The following is an 8,931-nucleotide window of genomic DNA, read 5'->3' as shown; positions in this document are numbered from 1 at the left end:
CTGCTGGTACTGCTACTTTTTCCAAGCGTGCAGTTGAGATGCTGGTACACGGGACGACTGAGACGATGCGTCTGGTACAGCTAGCTCTCACACACGTACTGGTGGACACGCACATCGATCAATTGCAGTCATGACGTCTCTCTTCTCGGGGAGTATACACGAATATATATGGGTGATGGACTTGTCACGAGAACCTAAAGCTACCATGACTATTTGTTTCCGGTGTAGCACGAGTAAAAGCACCACTTGACCGAGGATTCGGTCACTTGAATGAGCGAAGTACGTGCGGAACTCTGTTCGCTAATGCTGAAATTTAACGTATGTCGATGATTATGTTAAAATATTGTGAGAGAAAAATAACATTCTATGACTGAAAAGTTATTGGTCAAGCGAACAGGTCTGCTCCGGCCTCCAATCCGGCCCGGCCCTCATCGTGGACCGTGGACGCCGTACCAAAAGTATATGGCGCGCGGCGTACCACGCCGGAGGGCAACAGCTTGCACGCTTGGGCTGCGGTGGTACGGCCTTGGAGCACATGGACATTTTGTCCACTCTTTTCTGGTGCGCGCACGTACGTACTTGAAACGCTACGGCTCGCCAATGAAGCGGTGCCTCGTAAGGTCAGGTCAGAAAAGGGTGCGTCGATGCATGCGGAGCAAAATACGCCATGTGAACAATGTGGCTGGACACGAAGATGCGTGCCACGGAGGTGAAGCCAAGCATGAGTTGCGGCAATAGTTCGGACTGTTTGGCGGTGATTCTAAGTCAAGGAGTTGCTAGCTCGATGTAGTACGCGATGACGGGTATCTCTGGTCTCTAGGACCCAAGAGCAGCGTACAATCCTTGGTGCCTTTTCATCAACTGAACTGTGGGCGGCCATTTATTGGCAGCCAAGAAATGCTTTTCAGTACGAGTAGTAGCGGAGACGGCGTAATAAATCCATGATCAGATCCTGAGTGCACGAGGTTTTCATCTAGAACATGAGATGGGAGAGATGTGGTGGGGTCCAAGGCCGTTTGGCTTTGGCCTTTTGGGGGATTTTTTTTGCTTTCTTGGACACCAAGACAGACCGGACCAAACCAATCGGAGGAGACCAGTGGGGGCCACGGCGGCAACGACATTTGCCATGGCACGCGCCTGCACGAGCCGAAGCGCGTCACACGTCGTGCCCGAGAGAGCGACGTGGGCGGCAGCGGATTAAACTGGCCCGTCATCACGTGCCGTGACGTACGCCACGGCCAGGCATCCAGGGGGCAATCCAGAACGTTGAGCAAGGAATTGGCAGCCGTTTCTGTGAGAAAATTCAGTACTAGTACTGGTATATACGTACTCCAGTGGCTCGACGATGCCACGTCACTTCTACAGGCCTCCATGTTTGACATGAAACCGTTCGTTTTCATAAAAAACAATGAACTAATAAAAAATATAACGTTTGAATTTATATATGGACTTGACCTCCAAGTCCGTTTAACATTTAGATATTCTAATAAATCTTATTAAAAGCCAGTAAACATATATTCTCTAGTGGGCCTTTAGTAAAGGTGAAGTCTGTAGCATCGATTAATAGAATACCATATTGATATTTAGAGAAATTTTATAATGGTTGAAAAAAATATGAACCATCCGTTGAGTGAAATCAGGCGGTGTAAAAATAGGAGGTACTTATACTCAAAAGTACCAAATTGGCGGGTTTTTTTTTCCTATATTTATTTTTCGGCTAAGGTTAAATCTATAATTTTAGTTTCTTGATTGAAGGGCAAAACTAAGATTTTCCATCCCACTCGGTCTCAATCTCTGAACCCGTCCACACTCTATCTGAACCCGTACTCACTCTCCTTTCTTCTCCCCATGGCTTGGAGGCTGGAGCACCTCGACTGTCGCAGCCACCGCTCCGCCGGCCGCCGGTTGCGCCGCCACCACCGAGCATCTGTCCCTACACACATACAAGCACATAGCAACCAGCACCGCCTCTCACCCTGTCCCTCCATCCGTAGTTGTTTTGTGGGAGAGCTCGGGATTGTGGACAGACCTTGGTGGCGGCGAGACCTTGGACAGGCTGCAGCATGGTCGGACGGTCTCGCGGGTTGGGCTGCTGCACGGCTGGGAGAGGAGCAGCAGGCGGCTGGCCTCGTCGAGGTCGAACTCCGCAGCGATGAGGTTCTGGTCGTGGTCCACGGCGAGGACTGCGTCGCGGCCGTGGAAGTGGACATCACTGCACGTTCAATGTATGATTTGTGCAATGGTGGCGAGCAGTCGGGAGTTCGGGGCGGTAGCGTTCGATAGCGGGAGCAAGAGACGTGAGCTCAATTACCAATATACCCTATAAATAACCATCCTCAATTAATTAGTTAGGAAATAGAAAAAAATAAAAGTACCAAGAGGTACCATGGTACTTTCCGAACCATGGTAAAAGAGCTCTGATATTTATTATGGAGGTGGGGGATTTTCCTCTCATATATATGAACCAGCTCTTCCTATGCACAGGGTGCATGAAAACTACCGAAGGACTCAGCTTATTTGATCCTTGCAACAGAAGTTAGCGCACTGCTACAATATATGATCTATCTATATCTATATAAAAGAAAAATTAACACTTTACGACAGCACAAATCAAGTGGGCAACGATAGAACGTGTGCGCAGACGCAGTTGTCAGCGAGGATTTCAAGCTTTATGAAAAAGGGTCTTCGTTGGATCCCTTTCCAAAAAAAAGTATCTGGGGATCACCACTGGCCAATATATCCATTTAGTTCATTTTCTTTCTTGCTCAAGGAAAATGTAGTAGCGTATGTAATGTAACGGCCACTTGTTGAGCTCTGTGTCTTCTGGAAGAGCACGCGTGTCGCCCTCTGGCGCGGCGCGGAACAAGGGCAGAGGACAAACGGCCACAACCGACGGACGGAAAGACGGCAGTGGGCCGACAGCTAGACTAGACGGAGAGACGGAGGAGAGGACACCTCCGCCCGGCGAATTGTGACGCACATGGGCTGCGCACCTGTGCTATGCTGATCCGTGGTCTTGTGGAGATCTTCGGGCGTGTGAAAGCCACACCACGCTGCGGTCGAATCTGTGGGTCCGAGCTCCTCTTCGCCGGCAGTTGGTGACCGGTCGCCACTCATCAGGCGGACCTCGGCGCAAGACTGCGATTCAGGACCTAATCACGAACAAGTCCTGATACCTTACGAACATGCCATCAGTCACCGGCCAGGGCCAATTAGCCTGCTTGTTCCGATCTACTACTAGTATAATCCATGTCTAGAACCCGGCGAGGAGAGCATGGGAAATTCCGCTGTGATGCAAAAGGTCTGGAGACACCTGCTGTGCGGCCTATGCCGGGTAGTTAGTCGTCACGTCCGCCGAACAGGGCCTGGCATCTTCTACATCCGGTGATGCAGTGCAGAAAATTAAAGAAAGCCGGGAGGAAGGAAGCGTTGTAAAAAACATTATCTGATGCGTGCTGGTGGGCCGTAGACGACGTCAATCGCCGGATAAGCCACTACAAAATCCGCGCCCTAATCACCAGACTGAAAGCAACCTGCATCTGGACAACGTCTACATCCAAATTAATTAACCTAAATCTCCCGTGTCCAATCCGAGAGAATTAGGCGCTGGTCTATAAGCCGCTTGTGCTGATTTGTACGACTGAATTATCGAGAAAGAAAAATATTGTACCATGACTGATAAGTCGGCTTATAATGGTAGCCGAAGAGAGCCTTGATTAGCACAGACACAGGGCGCGCTAGCTAGGCGACATGCGCTCCCGAATCTCTCTGATCCCCTGCCTGCCGCTGATCGAGCAGAGAGAGCAATGCCGATTGATTTTTTAGAGTTCTTTTTCAAGAAATATATTGAGTTTTTAGAGCTAGAGGCTAGAGCCAGCTTCCAAGATGGCGTTCTTTATCGAACGAGAAAGGACGACGAGCACTAGTAGTACTATTGTACTAGTATAATTAGAGGTGAGCGCCAATGAACGGGAGCCTAAAGCTGTGACGTCACACGGTGCAACGACTTGGACAGTTCGATCCGATCCAATCGAATCGGAAACCACCCACCCAACGGCAGAGCCACGGCGCGCGGAGGAGGTGAGGTGCCGGAGTTGTTTTTGCGTCACTCACTCCCTGTCCCGGCGCCCTCGTGTAGCCTTGGGGCCGGCGAGGTTGAGGTGAGAGGAACAGAGAAGAGAATATTCGCGCCAACTCGCCATGCGACAATTATTATCTAGCTGACTAGCTCCTTGTTTATCAGAGCGAATCTCAACGATCCTTCCATTCCATCCCTCTCTGCCTTCACACCGGGTTTTGATGCCCCCCAACCAACGGCCATTCGATTGGCTGGTTCGTGAAAAAGTAGTGCTGACTTGTTTGTGTGAGAGAAAAATACTATTTCGATAAAAAAAATTATGATTATTTACAACAAGCCACAGCCAAACGAACAAGCTGCTGGCCAGCGCGTGGAAACGGCGTGGAAACGGGCGGCGGCCAGCCATCCACCGCCCGGAAACCCGGCGTCCGCTGCCTCCTCCGGCCCTCCGCCGCACAAGCCTTGGAAGCAAGCCATCGTGTGCTGCGCGCACAAGCGAGACCAGACGAAACGCAACAGAACAGCCGCGGCGACGCCGTCCCATGGCCCGCCCCGCCCCGCCCACGCGGTAATTTCACTTCACCCGTCCCCGTCGTCGTCGGCGCAGTGATGGCAAGTTTTTCCTTTCCCCCGTCGGCCGTGGGGGCTAGACGGCTGGGTTGGTTAGGATGGTTGTGCACGGTCGGTTTCTGTTTCCCGTGTCGTCTGTCTGTTCCGCTGGCTTATACGCGCGCGTGGAGAGACGTCGGCGAGGGGCGCGCCGCTGAGGTTTCCCAAAGGAGGATAAGGCTGGAGCCGGCGGTAGGCCACCTTGCGCTAGCCATTGCCGCGGCCGCCGATCCAATTGGGCGTGACGAGGACGACGTCGCCTCCCCAAATAATTGGCCGGATTTGGATCCCAACAGGGGGCGGGCGAGTGCCCCATACCCCTGGCGTCGTCGCGTGCGATGGCGGCGAGGCCCCCACGGATCGAACGATCTATGATCCGCATCCATGAGGCTGTAGCGGCTAGATATCGGAAAGGATGAAGGCGTAACCGCGCGATTCGTTGAAAGGAGCAACAAGTGGAAAGCGGTACCGGTACAAGAGGTTAACTGAAGCATCAAACCCATTCATTAATCCTATCAGTAATCATGCTACTGCTAATGACACAATCAGAGTAGGGTACCACCAGTACTATGTACAGAGACCAAGACTAGGAACCTAGGATGGGTGGGGGGATTAATTAACAAGGCGGAGGCCCTAATCCCCTGGCGGTCTGGACGGATAATAATCTAGTCAGACCCGAGGTCAGTAGAGGCCGGACTTGGCGGAGGTGACGATGCATCATTCAGCTGTCCGTCACCAACCCCAATCCCAGAAGAGACCAAGATAATCAATCAAATCAAGCAATTAACCAACCAAATCATGTGATCGATCGGGCGAGGCGGGTGGGCGGCCCGCCAGCCACCGAACGATAGATCGTCGTTCAGGCTTTCAGTACTTCCAGAGGCCGGCGAGGTTGAGGACCGGGTCGTCGAGCTCGGGCAGGAACTGGTGCGACGACGACGACGGGGTCACCGCCGACGAGATCTCCGCGTAGCCGCCTGCCGCGTTGGGGTCGGTGCTGAGCCCTGTCTCGCGGCACGGGCTGACCACCGACGCCGTCTGCCCCGACGAGACCACCTGCTGCTCCGCCTTGCAGTACCGCCGGATCGCCGGGGGGAGGTCGCCGGAGTTCATCGCCGGCAGCGAGAAGTACTGGCTCGAGTAGAACATCGGGGGCGGCTGCTGGTACTGCATCTGCAGCAGCGCGTGCTCCTCCATCTTGACCGGAAGGTAGCTCGTGCCCGGTGCGCCGGCGTGGCCGGAGGTGGACGCGGGGCCCTTGAAGTCGATCACCTCGTCCACGTCGGCGCCGATGAGGGCCGGCAGCTCCGCGGAGTCGAGGAGCTCGTTGAGAAACCCCAGCGAGCCGACGCGCTCGAGCTCCGCGCCGGCCGCCGCCGCCATTGGCTCGGTCCTCGCCGCCAGCTCCTTGTTGAACACCTTGCACACGGCCCACTCGTCCTGCACGCAACAACAACAACAAAAAGAAGCGGATTTAGCCCACCGGCCGAAAAAGGGAAAGAGATTTCCAAGGCCGAAGGAGTAATTAAACGAGGCGAGGCGAGAACAGGGCCGGACCTTGGCAGAGCGCGGGAGCGGCTGGGGAAGCTTGCCCTCGAGGCGGAACTCGTGCATGACCCAGCCGGTCTTCTCCCCGCGCGGGGCGCGGCCGAGGTAGAAGACGAGCGTCTTCTTCATGCCCACGAGGATGCCGCGGCCCCTGAAGATCTCCTTGTCCTTGCCGGTGGCCTTCCAGTAGCCGGTCTCGGTGGCGCGGTTGGTCCGCGTGCCCGTCGGGTACTTGCGATCCTTGTGGCAGAAGAAGTACCACTCCTTCTCCCCCATCTTGGCCCTGCCTGCAGAAATCAAACGCAAGGTAAGCTTTTCAATTAGGCCATGATTTCCAGCCGAGAAACAAGTACTACTACTAGTACAAGCACAAGTGAGAAAAAGAAAGGTGCAGGTTTTGCTGAGGCGTTGAGGATATCAGGTTGCAGTACTAACCTGGGAGGTCCCATGGCTCGCACTTGTTGAGGTCGACCTCGCCGATGACGCCGGAGATGAAGCGGTGGTTGAGGGCCTTGTGGGTGAGGTAGTGCGAGATGATCTCCTCGTCGGTGGGGTGGAAGCGGAAGCCCGGCGGCAGGTCCAGCTGCCCGGCACCCGCATCCTCCACCTCCGCCTGGTTTATCACCGACACCTCAGACATCTCTCCGCCGCACCGATCGAAAACCAGCAGCTAGCCTCCTTTCCTCCTTCCACTCCAAGCCTCCACGATCGGAAGCGGAAATGGCTACCTCAGGCAGGAAGAGAGAGATAGGGAGAGGCGTGTGTGAAAGAGAGGTGGGTTGAGAAAGAAGGCAAGGGGGTTGGACTGGAGGAGCGGGGAGGCCGCTGGGGCGGCATTATATAGGATCGAGATCGACGCTGTGGACGACGGGCCGGGAGGCGGGAGCGCAGAGCCGTGCGCAGGCGGCTTGTATTGTAGGCGACGGACCCCGTCCGGCGGGGACCGGGGCGGGGGGCCGGGCAGGTTCACGTCTCTCACTTCTTACCGCCAGCGCCACCAGCTGTGACTGGCCCCCTAAGTAAGCAACTTCCAAATTACCTGTCCTAATCCTAACGGCCCTTGTCCAAATCCTGTGCCCCGCTCCCCTCCACTGCCCCGTGGAATATTCACTCGCACTTTAGTTTTGGCTTATTTGGTTTATAAGTCATGACTAAAAGTAATAGTTGGTTTAGTGTAAGAGAAAAATATTATTTATTAGCTGATAAGTCATGGCGTATAAGTCAAATATGACCAAACGAACAGGCTGTAACACGGCAAAGATGTCATCGAGAATTGTTTTGTAAGGAAAAAAAAAAGATGCGGTCGAGAATTGAAAACCAGAGGTCTGCTGCTTTAAAATATCATCATCACGCCCTTTAAATACAGCACAGTAGGAGTTTTGCTTACTTCTCTGACCTTTGAAAACGAGTGGGGAACTGGGCAACAGCCAACAGGGGGAGCCTATCTATCTGTCCCCACATGCCAGCGCGACGAATTCAACCCCGCTGAAAGGATCAAGATGCCAAAGGGGGGTGAATTAGGTTAATTCTAAATTTCTTTATAATAATTAAATCATATGATTAGCCCAATTAACCCCTTGTGCCTAAAAAGTGTATCTAATTGTTCTACCGCACAAAAGACTTGCAACATAAGTTCCAATCCTACTCTAGCATGGCAATTCTATGAATGTAAAGACAAGAATCAAATTGCTCAAAGTAAATAGAGAAGGAAGAACGCGGCGATATTTTGCCGAGGTATCGGAGAGTCGCCACTCCCCACTAGTCCTCGTTGGAGCACCCGTGCAAGGGTGTAGCTCCTCCTTGATCCGCGCAAGGATCAAGTGCTCTCTACGGATTGATTCTTCGACACTCCGTCGCGGTGAATCACCCATAACCGCTCACAACTTGAGTTGGGTCATCCACAAGCTCTCCGGATGATCACCAAGCTCCCAATCACCACCAAGCCGTCTAGGTGATGGCGATCACCAAGAGTAACAAGCACGAACTCTCACTTGACCATGACAAGCCTAATGAGAAGGTGGATGCACACTTTGCTACTCTTGATCTTCACTAATGAGGGCTTTCTTTGGGATTCTCAAATCTCAGTCACCTCACTAGGACCTTGCTCTTCTTGGCACTCTCAAACGTGTTTCTCAGCTGTTGGAATGAGCAAAAGTACCCTCACACACGAGTGGATGTTGTATTTATAACACCGGCTGAAAAACGAACCATTATGTATCTATACGGGGGTCAGTACACCCCGGACTCCAGTGGTTAAGTGTTGACCAGACGCGTCCGGTCACGTTTTCCCCTCACTGGAACCTTACTGATGTCGACCGGATGCTGGACCCCCAGAGTCCAGTCACATGCTGAGCAGCGTCCGGTCAGTAGCCGAAACCTGACCAGCGTCCGGTCAGCATTGACCGGACACGTTCGATCAGGCTTCTCCCTCTCTGGGACCTTACTGGAGTCGACCGGACACTGGTCCTCAGCGTCCGGTCACTTTCAGACGCTTTCACCTTGGTCAAATGAACTGACCGGACTCTGAGCCAGCGTCTGGTCACACCGAAGCCAGCGTCCGGTCAGTATTTGACCCTCCATTCACTTCCAACTCTCAATCATATGTGAATAAAGTTTGCTCCATTGGATCAAAAGGCTATTAAGGAGCTACCTAGTGCTAGATTTAGCAAGTGTGCACCACACCTAACTCACTAGAC

At 53.2% G+C, this 8,931-nt stretch overlaps 1 protein-coding gene across 1 annotated transcript; it reads right to left on the bottom strand.

Moving 5' to 3' along the window:
- Positions 1–5,168: 5,168 nt before the first annotated feature.
- LOC136539985 (NAC domain-containing protein 92-like) lies at positions 5,169–7,059 on the bottom strand. Its single transcript, XM_066531972.1, has 3 exons — positions 6,671–7,059; positions 6,245–6,522; positions 5,169–6,127 (listed from the first exon to the last, which is right to left on the bottom strand). The coding sequence occupies exons 1-3, from the start codon at positions 6,873–6,875 to the stop codon at positions 5,555–5,557; spliced, it is 1,056 nt and encodes a 351-aa protein (XP_066388069.1). The 5' UTR covers positions 6,876–7,059; the 3' UTR covers positions 5,169–5,554.
- Positions 7,060–8,931: the final 1,872 nt, after the last annotated feature.

This window comes from Miscanthus floridulus, chromosome 2, assembly GCF_019320115.1.
Source record: "Miscanthus floridulus cultivar M001 chromosome 2, ASM1932011v1, whole genome shotgun sequence".
Classification (NCBI taxonomy): Eukaryota; Viridiplantae; Streptophyta; class Magnoliopsida; order Poales; family Poaceae; genus Miscanthus; species Miscanthus floridulus.
This window is presented reverse-complemented; position numbering and strand designations above follow the sequence as displayed.

Bases quoted from the DNA above. Each gene is read 5' to 3' on its own strand.
- LOC136539985 (XM_066531972.1), bottom strand. From the start codon at position 6,875: ATGTCTGAGGTGTCGGTGATAAACCAGGCGGAGGTGGAGGATGCGGGT. The intron at 6,523-6,670 runs GTTAGTACTGCA...TGATTTCTGCAG, and splicing joins CGAGCCATGGGACCTCCCAG to GCAGGGCCAAGATGGGGGAG. The intron at 6,128-6,244 runs GTCCGGCCCTGT...TGTTGCGTGCAG, and splicing joins CGCTCCCGCGCTCTGCCAAG to GACGAGTGGGCCGTGTGCAA.